Source organism: Dicentrarchus labrax, unplaced genomic scaffold (genome assembly GCF_905237075.1).
Source record: "Dicentrarchus labrax unplaced genomic scaffold, dlabrax2021, whole genome shotgun sequence".
Taxonomy (NCBI): Eukaryota; Metazoa; Chordata; class Actinopteri; family Moronidae; genus Dicentrarchus; species Dicentrarchus labrax.
Window position 1 is genome coordinate 17196374 of NW_026136703.1, and position 24041 is coordinate 17220414.

Here is a 24041-nt window from a genome sequence, read left to right on the forward strand (position 1 = left end):
ACCCAGGATGAGTTATCACACACAGAATAACTCTTATTATACTAATTATTATCAAATAATTAGTCAGATGGATTTAAACCAATATTTATACCTTCAAACAACTGACATATTTCTGCAAATATAATTATAACAGATAATCCTACAAGGAGACATTTATATACTACTCATAGGAGCAGAGATACCTTTCAAACTTGGCCAGAACATCTGCCACAATCACCCTGCTCTCCAGAGCTCGGTCTGTGAAGGCGTTGTGTTCGAACAGAGAAAACAGGTTCTTGCTCTCCTCCATGGCCAAACCTCTGATCAACTTCTCCACAACCTGAAGCAGCAACATAAAAGCATGGACCAGTTAGTAACAGCACACGCTGTCTGACTGAGAGGAGGGTGTGTCAAATGTGTTTTTTTGATGTGCACCTCTCCGGCTGTGGTGTGCGAATTGATGGAGATCTTGCAGGAGCCTCCCCCATGGCAGTAGACGGTGGTGCTCATCTCCTGCCTCACCAGCAGGGCGGCGATCTCCTCCTGAGAGGGAACGAACTCACGAGTCTTGGTCTTCTTTAGGGATTCCCCAATGAAACTGGCGTAGCGCTCGATATCTGTGCCGGGAAAGCGCTCACGTACCCTGAATCAGATCACATTACACCTTTATTACCCATTTATTCCATGAGTGACGCATAATCTGTAATGCAGACACACACACACACACACACCTCTTGAGGTGGAAGCGGAGGTATCTGAGGATGGCTCGACTGGGTAGGAAGGTGCAGCTCATGCAGGTGAGCAGATGCCAGTGTGCTCGATTAGCTGGGCTGTTAGGCTGAGGCACATGATTGGTCTGCTTGATCACCTGAGAGTATACCTGAAAAACAGAAATATAGAGGCAATTTGGGAAATCTGAAGTTTAATCAGCCAAATACAGGTGTCAAATACTGCATACGCAATGTGTTCTTATATGTTATGTTATGTTAAGATTTGAGAAGAAAGTGAAGAAGACTTTTCAAATAAAGTACCTCATCCCTGAGAGGGCGCAGGTCCTGGCAGGTCTGCAGGATGCCCTGGATGATGGGCACCGTGTCTGCCAGGGTCTCCATCTCCTGCAGTGAGTTGAAGACTCGCACAGCCTCATCCTGCAGACTGGCATAGCCCTGCTGCCTTTGTACTGCACACAGACAAAGATAAAAAGAAAAGAAAAAGGTGAACAAAGACAGAGAAGAGAAAGCAATATTATTGATGCAGCTTCTTAATGATACTAGTGATGGCAGCAGTGATGGCATGACATCGAAAAGATGTATACGTCAAAGACTATGAATCTGTGTATTAGTGTGACATGACAAGGCAGACACAGCTGACTTTATGAGCTTATACAGGTCTGGTTTTGACCTGCAGAGGACAGTGACTTTTTAATGCACACAGTTTGTGAAAGAAGAAGAAGAAAGTGGATCCTCCCAATACCTATACTTATGATATTTACAAGTTGTCAAGTGTCTACTTGTTTGTTGTATTTCTAGTAATTGCCAAAGTTCAAAGTTAAGACCTCAAGCCTGTTGTAGTTTATCATTACATTAAAGAGACACAACATTATTTTGAAAGGTTTGTGTCTGACACAATTTCAAAGGATGGAACATGTTTCTCAAAATCTTTGATAAAATGATATTTGACAGGGTCAGATATGCAATATTATTTTTAGCAGTCACATTAAGAAGAACATATTGTTAATATTACATAATTATGTCTGTGGAGGTTTTGTCATAAATCTGTTGTGTTTGGAGATGAATAATAACACTTAAACTGCTTCATGTCTGCTGATTATTGTCGTGCCTAAAGCTGTGTATTGGCATATTTGAGACATTTCCTTAACCTCACAGTGCATGCAGTGCTCAAGGCAAGTGTTGGTACTGGGACATTTCCAATTGATTTTAGGCTGTAGGTTGCAGATTTTAAGTTTTTACTCACGGCTGGTGACCTCTCCATAAGGGAGCGGCAATAGAGGGGAGTGCAGAGGATGCTGAGTGTATCTGAGGATGGGGTTCCTCCTGTACATTTGCTCCACGATGTCTGGGTTTACACTGTTCTCCTGAGGGGATATGAAGAGATCAAATTCAATTTAGGAGTCAGTTTATGTTAATTAATATGAAGATTTAATTGTGGATGTCTCTGTGTGTGTTTTTACCTTGATGTCTCTGATGAGCTGCAGAGTTGGAGTTTCTATGGGTGTCTTGCTGTCTATGACTCCCTGTATGGCAGCTGTCCACCTCATGGCCTCGTTCAGCATCTTGGTATAGAGGCGGTAGGAATGCTTCCTCCCGTACACGGTGATGTTCCAGTAACCTGCGAAAACATTTATTAAAAAATCTATTGCCTAAAAATGAAACACAAAATATTACCTCTAAGGAACGGTATAATCATTTTCATTTAGTTTAATGAAATCCATTTTTTTCATGCATATAATTGTAAAACTAGAATCTTCTCTTTACATCTAGTCTCAAACCTCCTATGTCTAATCCCTAATTAAATTTGCCCTTTCTGCCTTTCCCCTTCATTTCTCTTTCCTTACCTGTCTCCCTGTGCACTCGTTCATCCGGCTGAATGATGGAGCAGAGGGAGTTGAGGACCAGAGTTCCCATCTTGGAGGAATTTCGCTCCGAGCTCTTGTAGTAATCCAGGGAGTTGTGGGTCAAAACAAACCAGCGCTTCTTCAACTTCAGGGAGGTGCTCTTAGCATTCGTCTTCATCTCCTTTTGGAGCCAGCCTGAAAGATGACAAGGCAGGATAAGAGAAAAGACAAGGAGGAATGTAATGTTTTTGTGTGGTAAGAAAAAGTATGTGATTCATTGGACAATTATTTATGCATCCACAAGGCTACAATTTCTTATTTTCAGATATAAAGAGGATGATAAATCTTTACCAAAATCTCTCACAACATAAGATTTTAAATACTTGATAACATATATTGTTCAGAAAATTAAAGTGCTTTTAACAAAAGTCTGTAACAAACATTTTATTACACATATATTACCACATTTTGCCCATTTTTTGCTTATATTTTCAATGATAAATATACGAAGTAAACATCCAAACAAAATCACCATCTATAATTGGCTCTATGTTGCGTCTGGTAATATTCAAACTATTCCTAAAAGTAAGCTCTTGTGATTGTGCATCTAAGAAACATTGATCTCACCTCTAACAAGGAACTCCTGCCCGTCTATCCTGGCGTCTCCTTTGGGTTTCTGTAGCAGACTGATCCAGTGATGCATCTCCTCCGGTGTGTCACTGTTACAGTGGATCACACGGTTGGCCGTAATGATGACAAAGGAGTTGGGCCTGCAAAGGTCAAGAGATAGACTTTTAAATTAAAAAAATCCACCTTCAGATAATTAAGAGTTGTATAAATAAGATGCATGTTGAGTTTTCTAGTTTTCTAGGTAAAAGAAACAGAGCGACAACAGGTCTGTTGTTCAAATGCAGTTTTTAAAAAGGGATTTGGTCTATTGGTCTTTATGATCTTTCATGGCCACTACACACTGGATAGATTGCATTTTCTACAATGAATTGGAGGAGCTTTTTTCTCTTTCATTTGGAGAAAACGGACACCAAAACCAAAAGCTATAAAATTCAATAAATTGGAAAAACACAACTAAACAACAAAATGTTCCTTGACATGTAAAGTGAATGAGTGCCTACCGATCAGGGTTGTCTGAAGCACAAACAGAGTCGATCAGCCCCACGTCAAGAGTTCCCTGAAGGACAAAAAAGAGGAGGAGGAGAGAAGAACAATTAATGGTGCACTATTGCCTACGGAAGAATGATAACTTGTTAAGATCAACTTGTGTTTAGAGACTGACCACAGCGTTCTTTGGGTTGGCCTGTTCGTGTGACATCTCCAGCAGCTGCTCAGGAGTGCACACGCGTACCTTACTGAGCACATTAAACCATCCACTGCACAGAAAGACAGTAAGAAGTTAGAATATATAAATCAACTCAGATACAAATAGTAACTTGTTGCTGTTTTCTGTCCACCACACCTTGCATCCTCTGGTGACTCAGCAAACACTTGATAGGTCCTCTCATCCGTCACAATGTTCAGAGCGTTCTCCTTTTCATGATTATCCACAATCTCCCTGTAAAAACACAATCACACATGTCTGAGGGACGCAGCTGTTGTCTAGAAAACAGAGAAACAGTGAGGACGGGGAGTTATGTGTGTGTTTTGGTAGTGGAGCTTCCTAGAAATCATACTTGGCAGCTCGGATGTCAATGGTTCCCTTCAGCTTCTCCTCACTGTCGTTGTCGTAGTACATCAGCTTGCTGTCCCTCAGTACGAACCAGCGCATCTTCCAGTTCCTGAGGTAGAATAGGACACAATGAAAACGAAGGCCAAGACAATCCACTCTAGACATTATAAAGGTTTACGTGACTCTATAAATGACAAATATTGTATTGTATAGTATACAATGGTGGCAGTGACTATACACAAAACCTACATTACTGTTATTTGACTGTACTTTTGATTGTATAGTAACATTAAATCCTTTTATTTCCTCTTATCTAATTAGCCTCAGTTCATAAAGATCCCACATTCAAAAACACAACTTCCAGGACCTCTATGGAAGTAAGTGATGTTAGCTTTTAATGCTTTTATCCTTGTTTCTGCTTTTTCTTTTGTTTTATTGTGAGTATTTGGAACAGTGTGTTATGTGTAAGTTTTTTATGATTACTTTATGAACTAGATTAACTAGGATTTGAGAAGTAAAATCTCAGTAAATTCATCCGCAGTACACCAGCTTGTGTAGGACAATGAAGTCTTCAAACACTGCAGAGGGTTCAAAGCATTAAGTTAGACATGTGTTACATATGAACACCTCAACAGGACACAGGGGCTTATTCATCCAAGACAGATGGTCAATCACATGCAAGACTGTCTTTCTTACAATTAAGCCAACATGCAACCATCAGCCGAACTGTTTATTTCATGCATCATGTCATTACATAAAGCTAGCAGAGCTTTTATTTGGATGAATGTGCATTTTGAATTGATTTTGTAGGTTACTAGGATCTTATCTACCCAATGACAACTACATAATCATTCAGTTCATTCATTTCTTGTTCCTACTTTATGAATATTTCCGAGCAGAAAGTCCAGAGTTCAATTTAATTAGCATGCAGCTACGCTCAGTAACAACTACAACAACCTCCGTGAGAGAGTAGAGAGGCCTCCTCCCTTCTTGTAGAGCCAGCCAGACTTGAGAGACTCTTGTTTGGACCGGAACCACATGAAGGTTTCATCCTTCAACACACACCAGCGCCTCCTCCACGGGATCATCAGACCAGCTGAAGGAGCAGAGAATTAAATAAATACTGTTTTGAAAATACAATTGAGACAGCCATCTTTAGAAAAATACATAATATACTGTATACACACCCTTCATGTAGAGGTAGCCGTGGAAATATGGCGGTCCATTTCCATTAAGCAATGTCACTCTCCCATTAGTCACTTCTTCATCAGTGTCCATCATGCCGTCATGTTCATCGTCACTGTCTGCATACTGCAACATCATACAATAACATGAATTATTATTTCTATATAATAATAATTGACCAGAAAACTGTGATATTACCATATCTGATTTTTTAAGAATGCTAAAATATCAAAATTGCAAATGTTCACTGTTTAGCTGCTCATACATATCTGCGTGCACGCGTGTGAGGATGCGTGTGAGTGTGTGTCCTCACAGAGTCAGAGCTGCCTCTGTAGGACTCGATGCTGGCGTTGGTGCAGGTTGACTTTCTCGGATGCTCATCATCCGCCACAGCGGCACTCCCGCGGTTGCTCCCCGATACAGAGCTGTCATCTCCGGCATTGACAGACCCCTCCTCCTCCTCCTGGTCGTAATCCGACTCGGTATCGGCCGGCATGCTATAGATCGGCTCCTCCCCGTCCACCAGGCTCTCCACCATGCTCACCTTCCTTTCCGGTTCCGCCTTTGCTCCTTCTTTCTGCTCCCCTTCTCCTGGGGGTGGTGGAGGAGGAGGTGGGGGGGCAGTGGAGCCATCTCCAGGTGGAGGTAGAGGAGGAGGATGAGGAATTCCAGGAACACCATCTGTGGCTAGAGGAGGTGGTGCAGGAGGCACTGTCCCCTCTGCAAATGCAGGCGGGGGAGGAGGGAGGTGAGCAAATATCTCCTGATCCAAAGGAGCATCTGTCTCAGCAGGAGGAGGGAAGTCAGGGAGAGGGATGCACTCCTCCTCCGCATGAAACCCTTCGTCTACCTCCTCTTCTTTAGACGCACCCCTGGTGGCACTCACAGGTTTCGGAGCTTTCACCTCTGGAGCAGGCTTGGCTGCTTCTGCTCCCAGTGACGGATCCACGCCTCCGAAGTTGAGGAGGTCGATGAGCTCTGTGGCCTTGCGGGACGCCTCTTTCTTCATACGCTTGAGCTCGGCATCCCGTCGCAGCTGCAGCTCCTGTTTGGAGGACTCACACAGCTGGGACACCTCGTCCTCTCTCTTCTTCTGCAAGCGCTCAATCTCACGCTCCAACTGCAGGATCTCTTCCATCTGCCGGGCCTCATCCTGAAGGGGAAGAGAGGAGAAAAGGGACATGTCAAGCATCAAATAAACTAAATCTAATTTGCTTTATTCTGTAAATCAAAGGGAGGACAATGCTTTTATTTAACTGTAATAAGAAACGCACAGAAGAAGAAGCCGTTTCCTCTGACGATTTAGGTTTTTTCTCTGCTCCTTCATTCACTTCCTCCTGCTCCCCTTCGGCCGTCGGCTTCTTCTCATCTTCCTCTTTCTTCTTTTGTTCTTCCTCCTTTTTCTTCTTCTCTTCTCTGAGTTTTCGAACTCGAGCACGGGCGACCTGACCTCGCCTGTGTCTCTGCAGCACCAGCGTAGCCTTACGTTGCTTCACGAACCGCCTGCGTTGGATGTGCTTTCTGAAGTGTTTCTGGAGGGTGATGACACTGGCTCGTATGCGCTGGAAGTGCTTCCTGTGGACAAAACAGAAGAACAACATAAAACACAGTCAACAAGAACTAGCACAGATACCTTAGCTGTTGCAAAGGTACAACGTTGTACATGAATGCCTAAAATTTTAGGTTCTGCTCCTTACTTGGCAGAGAAAGTGAGTAGGTGGGCTCGAATTATCATGGCAGCTTGGCGTCGGACTTCATCCCTGTCCTTCTCTAAACGCTGCTCCAGAGCCTCTTTCAAAAACACCTGCAGAACAAATGTGAAGGCTTACCAGAAAGATGTATAATGTAATGTATAGAAAATCTATTAGACTACACAAGGGATAATGTTAATCTGTCATGATAGCTTTCTAGAGTCTGAAAGGGGTGTGGCCAAAAACTACAAAATCTTACCTTGGTCTTGCCCAGCTGCCACTCTTTCTTGGTCTTGTCATATTTCATTAGAAAGTCTGTACTTCTCTTCTTATCATCTGCTGCTGCTGCTGCTGGCCCTTTCTCTTTCAGAATGATCTTATACCTGACAGGCAGAAAAGAAAGAAGTCAAAGCCTGAGGGACAACAAAAAAGAGATCTCAGCAATAACATCTCAAAGGGGTAAAAATGTGAGATTTGTTACCGAGAGAAGAAATCTTTGAAGGTTCTGCGGACAGGGAACCCGGCCCGACGAATCTTCACAGTCTCCAACATCCCAGAATACCTCAGCTGGTTCAGGACGACCTCTGGGTCAAACACACTTGGATTCTACAAGTAAAATAACAAAGATTATTGAACTGATACTTCATTAGGCGATGGTCAGTCAGGCTCTGAGACAGTACTAATGTGAATTTGAGAACTGATAGAGGTGTGACAGAGAAACAGGCTGACCTTTTGCATGTTGGGCTTAATACAGCGAATAAAGAAAGGGTTGGATACACTCAGAGTGGCCATGAGAGCATGGAGGGAGTCCTGAAGAGACGGAGAAAGACAATATTGTTTTTGGAAAAAAATGAACATGAATGTTGAAATTAAGTTACATGTAAGAAAGGAAAACAAAACAGTTAGAATTGTTCATATTCATCTCTGAAGTTATAAATTGTTTAAGATATTCCCTGTTTCCAGTTTCTTAAATGTGAGGCTTTTCTGTTTGGCTTGTTTTATATCACTATAAAATTAATATCTTTGGGTTTGTGTCAGACAAAACAGGTCATCTGACTAAGTGCTTCCATTTATCCATAACTATTCTCTCAGCTCTCTGTGGCCCTGATTTTTACACACTTTGTTATAAATTGCTTGTTATGTCACCACTATGTTATATGTATCTAACAACCTTAAACTGCCTGCATCACTCACCCTGAACTGGGAGCTCACGGTAGGTTTGCGTCTGGCTGTGCCCATCTTCTCCTCATTGTTCCTGCTGCCAACTTTCTCAAACAAGTCATAGATGAAGTCCAGTCTGAGAGGCAACAGACATATAATGGATTACACACCAGCATATTATATGCTCTTTCAGTGGAAATACTGATTCTCATTTCTAAACTTAAGAAAGAAAAATGATGATGATGTTTTTTGTTGATGAAAAATACAGTTTCAGGAACTTAACTGTTTCCCTATACTCTTTGTATAATTCACATATTGTCATTTCTCGATGAGATTTTAGATGTGGTTGACAGGTTTCTGCAGGATTAAATGGTTCCCAGACCTGTTTGGTTAAAAGCCCAAAAACAAATTTCTAAATGGTTTTCACCCAACAACGACAGTTTGATAGTAATCTTTAAAAATTGGTAGAATGAATTTCCTTCAAAAGTTCATATCAGCTTAAAAGAACGGCTAAACTTAAGTTGGATTTACCTTTCAAAAAACATCTACTTTGAATGACTGAAATTAGCCTATTAATACAATCTCATGACTTATTACAGTGCTACTGGTTTAGTGTATCTGAATGTCCTGCCTGCTGTCCTTGAGCATGTTTAGGATGTCGTCTCTGAAGGTATCTCTGTTCTTCTCCAGGATCCCCCTAACATCATACAGGACCTGATCAAGACAGACAGGTTCATCATAAATCTCCCAGATTTCACACAATAACATACAGTATGACAACAAGAAGTGGCTCAGTTGTACATCACTCACCTCCCCGGCATAATGTTTGATGCCAAACTGATGGTCAGCAAGTCTTGGCTTTACATAGTAAGGGTTTGTCTGTGGGGAAACAGGAAAATAGCATAAAAAATAAAATATAATGTGACATTTTAACACCAGCACAGCACATTTTCTGAATAATGCATGCAGTTTGTTTTTGTAAATAACTCACAGAGTGTCTGCTGTGCAACTTTTCCAGCAGTGTGAAGTCAGTTCCTTTGGGGAACCGACTCTCTTCATTCACTAGTGCCAACAAGCCCAGTTTCTGAAAGAGAGGGGAAAAAACATCATGTTATTGCATCAGATTTATGAAATCAGCACCACTTTCTAAGACATCAGTCCAACAATATTAGATCAGTTTTCCAGAGAGCATCCGAGGCAGGCGTCCAACACAGCTCTTAACTGACTGAGAAGTAGCTTTTATTTTAACTCAATTCAACCTGAGTCTGATTGCAAAAAAAAGTCTGTTAACATTTCAACATCCTGGCCAGATGCACAGAAGATATTAGGATTGAAAGAAACATTTGTTATGACAAATTAATTTCCTACTACCTTCTCTATAAGGTCAAGACACTCGGCATTGTCCATCCAGTCTATGGCGTCCCACTGGACACCTTCCCTGTTGAGAGTAAACCCAAACAATTACACATGGCAAACTCATGTACAGTATTATTTATTCATATCACTGACCTACAGTACTACATATTGAACAAAACACTAGTTACAATAAGATCACAAGATCAAAAGGGTCATAATGTTCTGCAGCCCCATAGGCAACAAACTGTGTGTTCTGACACCTTTCTATCAGAACCAGCATTAACTTTTTCAGCAGTTTGAGCTGAAGTAGCTCGTCTGTTGGATCGGACCACACGGGCCAGCCTTCGCTCCCCACATGTATCAGTGAGCCTTGGCCACACGTGGCCCTGTCACCGTTTCACCGCTTTTCCTTTCTTGGACCACTTTTGATAAGTACTGACCACTGCAGACCGGGAACACCCCACAAGAGCTGCAGTTTTGGAGATGCTTTGACCCAGTCGTCTAGCCATCACAATTTGGCCCCTTGTCAAAGTCACTCAAATCGTCACGCAGCCCATTTTTACTGCTTCTAACACATCAACTTTGAGGACAAAATTTCATCACTTGCTGCCTAATATATCCCACCCACTGACAGGTGCCATGATAACGAGATAACCACTTGACTGCACCTGTCAGTGCTCATAATGTTATGGCTGACTGGTGTATATGCAGAAGCGCACCTGTTGTACTCGAGCTGCTCCAGGGAAAAGATATGCTTGTTGAAGTACTCCTGAAGTTTCTCGTTGGCATAGTTGATATTAAACTGCTCGAAACGATTTACCTGGAAGCAAAGACACAAATCTTATATACAGACCGTGTGTGTGTGTGTGTGTGTGTGTGTGTGTGTGTGTGTGTGTGTGTGTGTGTGTGTGTGTGTGTGAATGAGTGGTACTTAGAAAACAGAAGAACACAAGTTCTGACCTCAAAGTTCTCAAAGCCAAAGATGTCAAGGATGCCGATGGATTTAAAATTTTCCTTCCCTTTGATCTTCTGATTGATCTTGAGGATGATCCAGGAGAAACACTGGGAATATAACGCCATGGCAACAGAGTCCCGGGAATCCACGGCCTGTAACGATGAGAAGGAAACCCGAGGGGGTGTGAGTGTGTCGGAGATCGTTAAAGACGGGGAGAATGAATGTGTAAGTGTGTTTGCTGACCTGCTCTATAGTGAGTGGGGAGCAGATTTCCTCTCCTCTGAGGATTATGGAGCGCTGAGTCAGGACTTCAGACAGTTGGAAGGCATCCAGGCCCAACAGTTCACTGGCATTAGTGACCACTGAAAGATGGACAAAGATGTGTTACACTTCCACAATGCATCTATCTAGGTTTCACTTTTCCTATCTCACTTTACATGTGATCGGTTCACCTTGCTTGGTGGTGATCTGGGCTCCTCCTGCAGTCATGAACTCAATGTTTCCCAGCTGTAAGACTCCTGACAGCAGCTTAAACATGTCTCTGATCTCCTCCTCTGTGAACTCTAACACCTTCAGTGCCTCCTACACAGAGAAAAGCACAGGAAAAGAGATTACCAGCAGGCAAGGTGCTTATAACACTTTCTTTGCAAGCAAAGGTTCAGTCATCAATATATATTTCAGTGACGGAGAAGATAAAAGGAACATAGTATGGTCGCTGACTCTGCATCACTGTGCTTACAGAGGTTTGATAAATGGTGTTTTGAATTTGAAGTGCAAACATTTCTCTGAGGCGGAGCTGCTCTCCAGGCAGATCGTGTTTTAAGGTCAAGATGCAATGCAAGGATTCCCTGTATTCCAAAGACTAACTCCAAAGAAGACACAAGGAGTGCAAACCATTAAACCTATAGGGACATCATTTATATCAATTATGCAATGCTACGCTGTGGTTTTAGAAGTTGTCTAGCCTGGCTGTGTAAACCTAGAAAGTCAGTTTACATTAGTACCTAACAAACAACCAACATGTTTAAAGCAATATGGATACATTTTAGTTTGATGGTTTCTGCTGCCAAACTCCAATGTATTATGACAAAGTAAACTAAATATATGACAAAGACTGGACATGGACAAAAGACCAGCAGAGTAAATGCAGTCACACCGACCATAACACTGTTGAACAGTTCTTTGTCATTCAGGCTCTTGTCTTTCAGACATCCTGATTGGCTGAGGTAGTGGAAAGCTTCAGGCGAGTCCTCCAGGAAGTAGAGGCCTGAAAGAGGAAATATACATATAAAGTGAGTGTGATATTGGGAGAGATGCACATTGAGATGAAAAATACAAAGACACTTTTAAAAACATTATTGATATTACAAAGTTTTTATGCTTTTTCTCACTTTTATTCTCCTTGTTAGTTCCCGCCAGCAGAGCGTAGAAGATGTGGTAGTTTCGTTCTCCAGGATTTTGTCGCACCACTCGGTTCTACAGCAAAATCAATGCAGCAAAGTCACTAATAACATTTAATCGTTATTCACAATTCAAAACTGACAAATCACTCTATGAATTTGAACTTGATACGACCAGGCTGCGCATGTGGAGTTGTTTACCTTTTCCAGTAAATCTGAACGGTAGAGAGTCAAGGAAACAAACCTGAGTACTTCACAAATATCCTTTAGCGCAGATTTTAATTCAATAAAAGCACATACAATAATATCATAATAAAAGCACATACAAATTCCGAAAAAGTTGATACAAATATACTTGACTGGTATATAAATATAAGGATACAGTCAATGACGCAGCCTCCCTGGATGTTGCCGCCCTCAGAGAAATGAAGTTGGATGAATTTCCCAAAGCGACTGGAGTTGTTGTTGTAAACAGTTTTAGCATTACCAAACGCTTCCATGATCGGACTGCAGAGAGAGTGAAAACCTGAAGTTGCAAAGTGCATTTTCTTTTGTCTGCATTTATCTGTGCATGTAGTAAATAATACAGTACATCCACCACGTGCTGCAGAGGCCATTCATCATATTTTTCTCCAAAACCTTTACATATCTATGGAGGGAGCATGCCCTGCTTCATATTACACACATCCATAAGTGCCCAATACAAACACTGATATCTCTCACAGAAGCTGGCCTTGCCAGTTGTTTTATTCAGTTTGTAAACTGAATATCTTTGGGTTTTGGACCTTGAATTCGTAAAAACAAGCTCCTTGGAAACTGTGATAGGCATTTTTTTGTAACCAAAAATGTTTTTTTTTTTTACATTATATTTTGTTATATTCTATTGTAAAACTTAAAACTTTGTCCATGATGTTTTCTGTTATAAAACTTGACCAGGATTTCTTTCGAATGACTTCAGACCACTTGTCCCAGTAGACTTACGACAGCTGTGGCAGCAATAGTAAAGGAACAGGAGTGTGTTTCTTCTTCATGGTACCTGCTCTGTACGATGGCCTGCTCCACTCGTGTACTTTTCTCTGATGGAGGAGTCCCGGCTGATTTCTGGCTCATCATGGACAAGAACTGAAGCAACAATTTAGTGCTCTCCGTCTTTCCTGCCCCTGATTCACCACTGGAGTACACACACACACACACACACACACACACACACACACACACACACACACACACACACACACACAACCCAATTCAATTAAATACACTGTGACCTTCTACGACATTCCCATATCTCAAAGCGGTCTGGTCGTTTAATTGATTTTGAGTTTTGATAGCTTCAGAGATATTGCATTAGCTCCCAGTCTATCTCAATCAGGATACCAAGTGAAACAAAGCCTGAGCGTAATAGAAAGCACGATGAGATGTCTGACCCTACAACCAGATCGAGCCAGTTCGCCAAGCAGACCAGGACGCGGTTAATCAACCTCATCCAAAATGCAACCTCTGTTTCATCCTCTAGTACTTCTTCATCCGATTCCACATCTGGTTATTTGGGATCGACTCTTTGAACTTAATCTTTGCTCCGCCTCTACTCCCCAAACACCCACTGAAATCAATACGTCTGAAACATGCTGGTGCTGGTCTCCTTCCTTCAGCCTTCACCTTGATTTTTATGGACTTTCATTTTCTACCTGTCTCTGCATAGGCTTTCAAAAAGACCATTAATATATTCAAGTGCTCTAATATTAATGATGTAAGGGAGATAAAGAGTATTTGCACTATTGATTAAATTAATCAGACATGTCATGAACATTACTGAAGATATATTAGTCTCCTAAAGAAGCTTCCTGAGCCTCCATCTGGTCTCACAATCTGGGAAATATTCCTCTTGACCAACACTTAAGTCCATGACGATCTGTAATAACATTATATTAATCTGCATGGTAGTTGGTTGTGAGCATGTAAACAAGAGGTGGATCAGAAATCCACTTAGATCAGCCATAAATATTTAGATTGGTGTAAATTGTATTTCCCTATTTTTGAGAGAAGCAGTAATTCAGACATATCCCAGAGCTGAGCGAAAATATAGGCTAAGCTCACTCTTAAAATGTTGAGAAATACAGTTATTTGCTTCCTTGCACCGAGTTAGATGGACAACTAGTCTCATGTCTGTAAAGCAAATAGGAAACTAAAGCTAGCAGTCGGTTGGCTTAGCTTAAAATAAAAACTGGACAGCAACAGGCTCTGTGCAAAGGTGACAAAAACCACCTACCAGCACTTCCAAAGCTCACAAATTAACACATCATATCTTATTAGTTAAAAAAGTGCAGTGAATAAAAACAACATTTTGTGTTTTTGTATGGACTAAACAAACAAATAAATGGGCCAAGCTAGCTGTTTCTCCTTGTTTCGAGTCTTTATGATAATCTAGTTAACTGTCTCCTGGCAGTTGCTTCATATTTACAGATGTTGGAGTGGATAAGACAGACATTCTGCATTCACAGACATCAAAAATGCATGCAAGTGTGTATCTGGAAGTAGGGCAGTGGGAATTGTTGGGTTTTCTAAAAACAGAACTGCCCTCTCGCCTAAAGCATGTCGGGATTGGTTGCCTGTAATAGAGGGCTTAAAAGTTGGATGGGTCGCTTGGGAGATTGGGAGACTGATACATGGAGAAGGCGTAAATTACAGTTAAACCTCTATATTTAATCATCAAAACAACCTCCTCCATGGTTGAAACTCACCTGATGAGGACACATTGGCTGTCGTGGCGTTTCCAGATGCAGCGGTAGCATTCATTGGCCACGGCAAAGATGTGCGGAGGGAGCTCCCCTAGATGGTGCTTGGAGTACAGATCCACCCTCTCTGTGTCATACAGACCTGGGATCTGCTTGTAGGGGTTGACGGCTGCCAGGATGCTGCCGATATTAGTCTAAAAAGAGTCAAGAAGTGACATTTCAGGTTGTGTCTCTATCATTTTTTTTACTTTTCTTTTGCTGTCAGCTTTTTCCACATGCAGAAGCACCGACACACACATAACAAGCTCTCAGGAACGCATACAGAACACAAATATGTGAAATTTCAAAGCATCTTTGTGTTGATATTAATCTGGATTGACGGATAAAGGAACATAGCAGGGTGGAGATCTGAGAGTGGGAGTGAAGAGTGACAAATCGCCAGATATTTATTAGAAAGCTGAGGTCAAATCAGTGTGAAGATGGAGGAGGGAGGCTAGATTTATATTTTCAAGTGTTTGTGCTGAGACAGTCACCTTGATTTCTATCCTTTTGCACTAGAAACTTCAGGTCAGCATGGATTCCATCGTGTCAAATTACCCCGTCTGTGCAGTTTGTGAACTACACACATAAAACTGTGCTGAAGGACACATAAAAGCATGAACACACAGTGACACAGAAAGCTGACCTACACAGGGTAAATTCTTATGATCAGCTTAAGGGAAATCCGTGTATGGACAATATTTCATCATCTAGATTAGGTCACACCGAGGGAGGCCGTTATTGGTCTGTTGTCTGGTAATCTTTCAGGTTTTCCGGCTTTCCAAACGTCTGACTTTTAACTTACCATAAATGTGATCAAAATGCACTCGTTTTTGTCCTTGATTTTAATTAATTGATCTCAATATCCATTCTATAAGCACAAACAGAGATTATCGTCCTTTTCAGTTTTATGGACCTCAGCTTATGCATCTATTCATTACAGACGTACACATAAACAAATTAGTGCAGCAATTCATTACTCTTGTGATTATTGAGTGAATTATGGGATCTGAAAAAGACTGCAGAGATAGATAGATAGATAGATAGATAGATAGATAGATAGATAGATAGATAGATAGATAGATAGATAGATAGATAGATAGATAGATAGATAGATAGATAGATAGATAGATAGATAGATAGATAGATAGATAGATAGATAGATGCCTGTAGACAAAACACGAATCATACATGTCTATAACTGTCCTTTTAGTGTGTTGCCTTTCAGTTTCCACACTACGCTGCCAATGTGTGCATTGAAAGTCTAAATTGTTTGTCATCAACAGTACAGCTTTGTGTACAGGTTTGAATGCACCCAAGATGCATTAAGATCCGATCGCTCAGACCACATTTGGTGGTGGTTAGCAGTGTTTATGCATTATGTCCTGAGCCACACTGAAGGACTGTATACTCATCTGAAATCATGTAAGTACACACAAAACGGACAATGTCGGATTTCCATTTCACTATAATGCAAATTAGAGTAAACTTAATGGTTAATTCATTGTTTGGGCTCTCTTACCTGCCAAGATAAGCAGCAGATGTTGTGAACACATTTTTCCAACTGATATGTTTTTCTTTAGTGGATCATTTGGAATTCCTCAGTACGGTAGCACAACTTCACTGTGTGTGTAGCATGAACTCACATCGTGGTAGCAATTGTTATTTAAAACAATGCCAGTTTGATAAACCAGATATAGATATACCACTTACTCCTCTATTGTATTTCTGACAAACTAGCTGTCTGAGGAATGTTTTCTGTAGTATTAAATGTACTTGCTGTTACCATGGTAACAATGGGTGTCACAAAATAATCCAGGATTTAAAACTTGAAGATTACAACTTTAAAGAAGTGGAGATTAATTTGTTATTTTAACCATTGACTTGATTTACAATAATGTTCTCACACTATAAGACTCTCGCCTCTGTCTCCACCTTTTCCACTTAGAGCAGATGGACCCGTTAAGATGATTTGTGTTTGCCACTAAAAGCCTAATGCATGCAAAGATTACTGGAAAAGGCAAAAGGGAGCACATCAAGACACATAATGTACACACAAATCCTTGGCCACACACTCTCACACATACTTAAAAACCCACGGACACATGTGTCTATCTGAATGCACTTACATAGATGTTATCCTTCTGGTAGCGCTGGTACAGGTTGTGCATGATGGCGGCCTCATGCAGCTCAGCCAGTGCCGACATGTCCTCCACCCCATCGATGCTGGACTGGTGCATCGCGTAGACCCGCTCCCTGGTAACCTCGGCCTGCTGCAAGTACAAGACCTGAAAGACAACAAGACACACACACCGTCACCTATCATCCCTTTATAATTTTTGTTGATTTTAAAGAGTTTTATTGTAAACTAAATGTTGTTTTTTTCTGCGTGCCCACTTTTACCTCAGCTTTTAACATCTATTTCCAGTCAGTGATTTCCAACATTTCCGACCGTGGCTGTAAATAACCCTGAGAAAACACCTGAATTTGATGCAGTCATAAACAAAGGAAGTAGCCGTTAACTGGATCTGACAGCGATGTAACCCAAAGCAGGTGCTCCTGATGGCAGGTAACCAACGTCCACAAGAGAATAAATTCCCTACCAAAATCAAGACAAATAAAGTTATAATTTCAAGACATGTGCATATTGACTGTGTAGCAGTCTTTCTAAGACAGCAAAACAGTAAATATGTTCGTTTGATCTGTCTTTCTTCTTGACCTTGGGAGAATATAGCTGACAAAAAGTGTCATTGGATATTCAGAATTAAAAGTTGCAACTGTTACTTCAAAGTTTAGCTTTCCTTGGTTTTTCAATGGCTTTTTCAATAGTTTGACATTTTGGAAAATCAGTTTATTCGTTTTCTTATAGAGAGTTAGATGAGAAAATGGAAAACTGTCCATTAAATATTAAGCTGCAGTTAGCAGCCGGTTAGCTTTTCATCAGCCAGATTAGTTCTTGTCAGGCAGAAAACCTCCCTTAAACCGTTACTTGACATTACTTTTTTGTAAAAATGATACATGACAAATTAGATATAATGTGTTAAATGGTACACACAGGGTGTGTTGTATTACATTAAGATAGACCTCCCTGCATCGTGCATTATGCTGGTGTTACTTGGCATTGTGTGTGCTCTAGTGCAAATGGAAAGAAAAGAAAATACATAACAATACTTCAGGCAAGTTTATGTCTAACCTCATTATTCTGAGGTAGATAATACTTGAGTTTTAGTTGTCAAGCTGGTGCTGATGCCTACTGGATAATAAAAGTATGTTGTCCACAAAAAGAAGGAAGCCAATGTTCTCACGCGCCGATTTAAAAGAAAAAGATGCCTACATATTTCTTCTTTTGTCTTTTCATTTTTAGCATTAACGGGCTAATTGTGATGCAACATGACGAAATTTCACATCATGGGAATACAGAGTTTCGTGGCTCTTCTTTTAACCCGACCCCTATCTCATCTATGTCATCCATTGCCATGGAAACTGGAGAACAGGGGGACAAGATGGGTAGGGAACCCGGTTGGTGGGGTTGGGGGGATGAAGAAGAAGAAACAGGACAGAAGTAGAGAGGAAGAGCAAGTGTAACAGATCTGATCTGGCAGGACCTGACAGGCGAAAGCAGCTCGGTGTGTATTCATGTCAGGCACATGCGCACGCTGCTACAACGATCCCTGTCTTTCTTTCTTTCTTGCATGTAACCCACACACACACCGGACAGGAGATAATTCTGATTCTATTTCAGCATAAAGGTCGTTCATTCATTCCAGCAAAATCAACTTGACTAAGAATAGAAACCACGGCCTTTACAATGCTGGGTTGTTAATATGTCAGCTTAGTCTCACAGCCAACCTCCGCCCTGTGTGTGTGCGTGTGGTGCTAACAGATGTGTTGGACGTCTGTTGAGAGTGGCAGAGGGGTGTGCTGTAGGCGTTCAGACATCCTGTTCTTAAATAAATCTATTTCACTCCAGTAACACTGTTTTCCAATGCACAGAACTGTTGCGTGCAGACAAACAACGAACAAACTCACAGCAGTATCATCGTTTGCCAACATGTCTGCGAGTAAAATGTTGTATGTGGTAGTTTGTGCATTCCTCCTCTTCTCTCTCATGTTTTGTAGGAGCATAGACGTCTAGTGGATACTCTGTTGGTAACTGGTGACGAGGGTCTAACCCATCTAGTCACAAACCTTTCCCCACTCACTCAGCAGTGATTAAATGACCCTATTACCCCTTGTCCTCCATTAGCATAACTCTTGTCGGGTTCACTGGCTGACAGCTCACCATCTTCACTATGACCCCGTCCACTTGACTCTCTGTCTTCACCTTTTTATAACCGGGGCACTCAATCAAAACACTGACATGTTGTTATCCAAGCACAATTACACGTATACAAGAGTGTTACAGCCAGGGTCAACATCAGCGGCCATTTTGCATAAACTGCAGTGGAGTAAATTATAATAAAAAGACTGTAGGATGCATGTTCTTCTTGATTTCAAGTTTAATTTAACTTAACTTTAATTTAGTCCTTCGCAAAAAATTTTTTTGCAGATTGTCTATTTATCAAAAAGAAAAAATATTAGTTGATATATTGTCATTAGATTCTTTTCGTTTTTTAACTATCAACCTTGTTATCAGCCTAAAATCCACTATCAGTTCAGTATTATGAGCCTTCACTTTCTTGTTGTTCACAGGACTGCATATCATGTGGAAGACATCACTCGTAATGACCAAACCACAGTTGTGCAGTTCCCTTCATTTTCAGCTCATTTGTGTTGGTTTTACAGCTCTGGTTTGCCCTCAATACTTCCATAAACTCCGTCTTCAGTTCCGGCAGGCAGCTGTTTTCAGTGAAACAGTTGTAAAAAACCCACTTTACACTACCTGCTCAGCACCAAACTGCAGTTAGCAACTAGCAGCTAGTCAACATAAGGGAGCATTTAGCAGCTAAAGAGCCAGATATCTGAGTTGGTCGAGACAATACAGAGCTAAAAGAGAGTGAGTATTGGACTTCAGTTTGTCAGGGGAGTAAACAAACATGACTCCAAATGAATAATAATGTTGCTCCATATCTGCTGGATCTATATATACAACTGTTTGATAATGAAAATATACCTATGAATATTATATTCCATTTTTGCCTCCTCCCAAAAGTTACACACTGAACCTTTAATGCAGGTTTAATTTACATCTGTACATTTGTGTTTATGCGTGTTTGGTTATGTACTTTTCAATGTGTGTGCAGTGCACGAGAGACACGCTTGTCCGGATGAAGAGATTCATTAATATGCCTGTTAGTCATGGCTTGAACAGCTGTACACATGCAAAGACGCTGTCATATTGACTGTTTTACAACTAGACTGGGGTGTATTCCTGTATCTGTGAGAACAGAGAGGAGAGGAAAGTCCCTCAAATTATATCCAAGTCCATTAGTTTTATATCAGGCTTTTCTCTATCCTCTTTTTCTTTACATTCTCATCCTATTAAATCTCTCTCCCCACTCTCTCGCTCTCTGCATGCCTTCATGTCTCAAACATCACTTCTTTTTCTCTCTCATTTCGCTTTCCCTTTGTATGTCACTGCTCTTTTATCCCTTCCCCCTCTTTGTCACTAGCCTCTCTTTCCTCTCTCTGTTCTCTCGATGTCTTCCTCCCTCACATCATCCCACTCTTCATTAATTTACCCCTATCTCTTCTACCTGCCCCGCACTGCATTTCCCACATTTCAACTTTTATTGCTGGTTCCTATAACTTAGAAGGGTCCCTTCAGCTTTTTTTTTTTCTGAAAGTCTTTCTGATCTATCTCTTTCTGCGTACATGGACCCTTTTGTGCAAACACAAACTCACTTAATGCCTGAATGGCTCAATCTGAGACCCCTGCCTGTAATTGAAGGCTATTACTGGGAGCCATTGCAATCAAACACACACACACACACACACACACACACACACACACACACATCACATCGGCATAAATGGTGAAGGAGGCCCAGGTCTTGATTGTCAAAATTCACCTCCACTAAATCATTTCAAACTAAAAAGTATACATGAGGAATTTATTTTGGTTGCTTCTAATTACTTTACTCTAGCTGTTAATATGCTAATCCTAATTTTATTGTTCATTTATGTAAAAAATCCAAACCTATATATGAATGTTACTATTAATATTTAAATGTAAGAAATATAGCTTTAAGTAGGTTTTTTATTTCCTTATATTGCTGTAAACTGATTTAGTGTTTTCATAAACTTCCAAAAAAGGATGCTCAAACTTACTGAGCAGGGGCCAAGTTTTCCTGACTCGAATAAAAAACACTGAATCCTACATTTCCATTCCTGGTACATGCACACCTCCTTCTAAAACTAGATTTATAGTTATAGCATCATAAGGATTATTGTCTCAGGCTTTAGAAATCTCCATCCACAGTCCCATAAGATATTCAACAAGTAGTACACCTCAGGACTGAAATAAAATCTGTGGTTCTTAAAAGAAATCTCCAATGGTGGTCTCTCTGAAAAACACACACTGGACGTTAAACTATAAGATTAAAGCAACTAAGTGCCTGCGCTACAGATCAGGGTTTTACAATTGCCTACAATGCCAAAGCTGCTTTCAAATATAAAGGCCTTAAACAGCAGATAAAGCAGAGATGTTTAGGGAAAACCACCAGGGGACAACCCAGCAATGAAGTGAAAAAGTATGTCAGTGACTGAAATAGAAAAGGTTTTTGCAAATATCTCCATCTTCTTCCATTGCCCTCTGGTGGGTTTTTTAACACACAAATATATACTGTAAGTGAAGCACACACACTGACTACCCAGAGAGTCTAAAATGGGATACCTCATGTTCAATAATTCATCATTAGAGAGAGGAACAGAAGAAAAACATGGAATTAGTGAGAGAAAAACATAGAGAAAGACTGACATAGACTAAAAGGGAAAGAGAGAGACAGACAGAGTGAGAGTAATGTAGAAGTAGAGCATGGTTAACCAACTCTGATTTGTTTTAGGTTAAACAGTGTGGGAGGGGAAGCTTCTTAAAGGATATAGCTGGTGTTTTTCTATATTTTTCTTATTGCCAAAAATTCAATGAAAAGTCCAAAACCAGCAAAGTGCTCCACAGTCTCTCAATACATTTTGACTTTGTTACCCTGTCTGGACCATTCAACACGAATACCATTCCTTACTGACTGCAGATGTCAACCTTTAAAACGGCTTACAAATAAATGTTTTAATCAAACCTAAGTAGTTTTCTAAAATGGCTGGGTATTGTAGTTTTAAGGAAACAGTAAATCCTGCATTTGTTGTGGATTGTGGATTAATACACATCTGGTACACAAGCGTGTTATTTACAGCAGGAAGACAGTGTACATGGGATTGACTCAAAATAAAATACGATGTTCATCATGAGGTCAGTCTACTACTTAAATTAAAATTTGTAAAGACTTTCATGAACCCCAGAGGATGACTCTTTGGTGACTGTTAAACCTCTGACTTCCTCAAGTGCCAGTGAAATGTCTCGACTCAACTATTTAATGGATTGACATTTGATACAGACATTCATGGACCCCTCAGGATGAATTGTTTTACCTTTTGTGATCCCTAAAATTTTCAGTTTGTCCAGTTTTTGACTACGTACATATTAGTTAACTAATCAGCAAATGTTAGCATGTTAACACTTTAAACTCAGATAATAAACATGGCAAACATTACACCTAACATCAGCATGTTAGCATCTTGATATTAGCATTTAGCTCTATGAACTATTGCACCTAAATACATTCTCACAGAGCAGATTGGTTGTATTGGACAACAATGGAGGCAAAGAGGAATAAGCTATATGACAATTGTTGGTAGGATTTCATGGGATTTGTTGACAATATTTACTCCCTCTACTGCACACCACTTCTTCTCCTTCATCATTTTCTGTTTCTTCTCTCTTCCAGGAGGCGTTCATAACCTGCTTTGCTCACACTTTCACACACATACATACAGTGTATGGAGCGGCCGTCCTGTAAAGCCCTCTGATGTCTGAAGCTGCTTTGCATGATTCAGGAGGAGAGCCAGAGGAGACAAGCCTCTTCATCTGACTTCACATATTAGCAGCAGCCAGAGTGAGGAGAGGGGGCGAGAGAGATGAAGATGGAGCATGGAGAGAGAAAGAAAGAAAGAGAGAGAGAGAGAGAGAGAGAGAGAGAGAGAGAGAGAGAGAGAGAGAGAGAGAGAGAGCGCTATGGGCACAGTGACCTATATATTCTGCAGAGCTCTATTCAGTGTGAGTTACAGTATCACACAGCACTGTACGCACCTGCAGCTCTCCTCGCTGACCTTGGATCAGATCTGGCAGACCTCCATTGGTCAGATTAGGATTGGGGAACGCTGAGGGGGTATTTTGTATGATCTGACCCTACAGATCAGATTATATTAGAGGCAAAATGAGCAACCAGCAGTGATGTGCAAGTCATTTTACCTTAGTGTTATACTGAGCTCTTTTAGACTTGCTACATGAGCCAAGTTATTGATCTTGTGAAGGTGTTTACTGCAATGAGGGTCGAACGAAGCAAATTGGCCTGGTGTCAAGTGTGAGTTGATGAGGGAACACTAAAATGCTAACAGAGGAAGGGGAACATACATTGCTTTCACTAAATTCCCTCAATGTTGCATCTGTGCAGTGTGAAATTATCCCAAATCTGTGTTGTACACCTCTGAAAGTGGATCTTATTCCTACCACTTGCATTGTTCTTTCTTTTACCACCAAAGAAAATAAGGTTAACAACAAGCTTTAACTCTATTTCTGCCTTCTCTGTCCCACAGTACCCATTTAGCACTGAGGTGTATAACACCTTCCATCTGTCGTCATCCTTTAGGATTTGACAGCCCACACTCATCCCACCCCAAGGGGGATCTCTGCCTCATTTTCCACACATAAGGGACACTGCAGGGAGACAGGGATGGTGAGAGTCCGACAGATAGAGAGAGCGTTTGCATATCTCTGTATTGTGCACCATTTTGACAGGGTTAAGTTAATCTCATTATGTGATACAAACGAGTGAGTAACTTCGGGGTCCTCAGAGGGTTAGAAATATGAAACTGAAAAGGAATGTGGGTCAGGAGATCACACAGCAACATCAGTTTGTTTCTGTGCGAAATTAGACAAAACAAGAAATGTTTGCACATGTTTGTGTGTGTGTGTGTGTGTGTGTGTGTGTGTGTGTGTGTGTGTGTGTGTGTGTGTCCACGAGTCTGTAGTTATTTTGTGTGTGTACGTGAAGTAAGGCATCCCTGCAGCA

At 40.9% G+C, this 24041-nt stretch overlaps 1 protein-coding gene across 1 annotated transcript in view; it reads right to left on the reverse strand.

Annotated features, from left to right (window-relative positions):
* myo10l1 (myosin X, like 1) overlaps positions 1–24041 on the reverse strand; it is a 47909-nt gene that overhangs the window by 6304 nt on the left and 17564 nt on the right. Inside the window, 36 exon segments of the mRNA XM_051388653.1 lie at positions 183–319; positions 415–622; positions 711–859; positions 1011–1159; positions 1954–2074; positions 2171–2328; positions 2555–2749; positions 3182–3324; positions 3685–3740; positions 3846–3939; positions 4026–4121; positions 4240–4344; positions 5193–5331; positions 5423–5546; positions 5734–6607; positions 6609–6995; positions 7118–7224; positions 7371–7494; positions 7593–7717; positions 7841–7921; positions 8306–8408; positions 8904–8986; positions 9083–9151; positions 9264–9356; positions 9644–9710; positions 10348–10448; positions 10589–10735; positions 10827–10945; positions 11036–11165; positions 11744–11850; positions 11975–12059; positions 12185–12198; positions 12366–12490; positions 13020–13154; positions 14725–14912; positions 16887–17045. Coding sequence (XP_051244613.1) covers positions 183–319; positions 415–622; positions 711–859; positions 1011–1159; positions 1954–2074; positions 2171–2328; positions 2555–2749; positions 3182–3324; positions 3685–3740; positions 3846–3939; positions 4026–4121; positions 4240–4344; positions 5193–5331; positions 5423–5546; positions 5734–6607; positions 6609–6995; positions 7118–7224; positions 7371–7494; positions 7593–7717; positions 7841–7921; positions 8306–8408; positions 8904–8986; positions 9083–9151; positions 9264–9356; positions 9644–9710; positions 10348–10448; positions 10589–10735; positions 10827–10945; positions 11036–11165; positions 11744–11850; positions 11975–12059; positions 12185–12198; positions 12366–12490; positions 13020–13154; positions 14725–14912; positions 16887–17045 — 5297 coding nt within the window.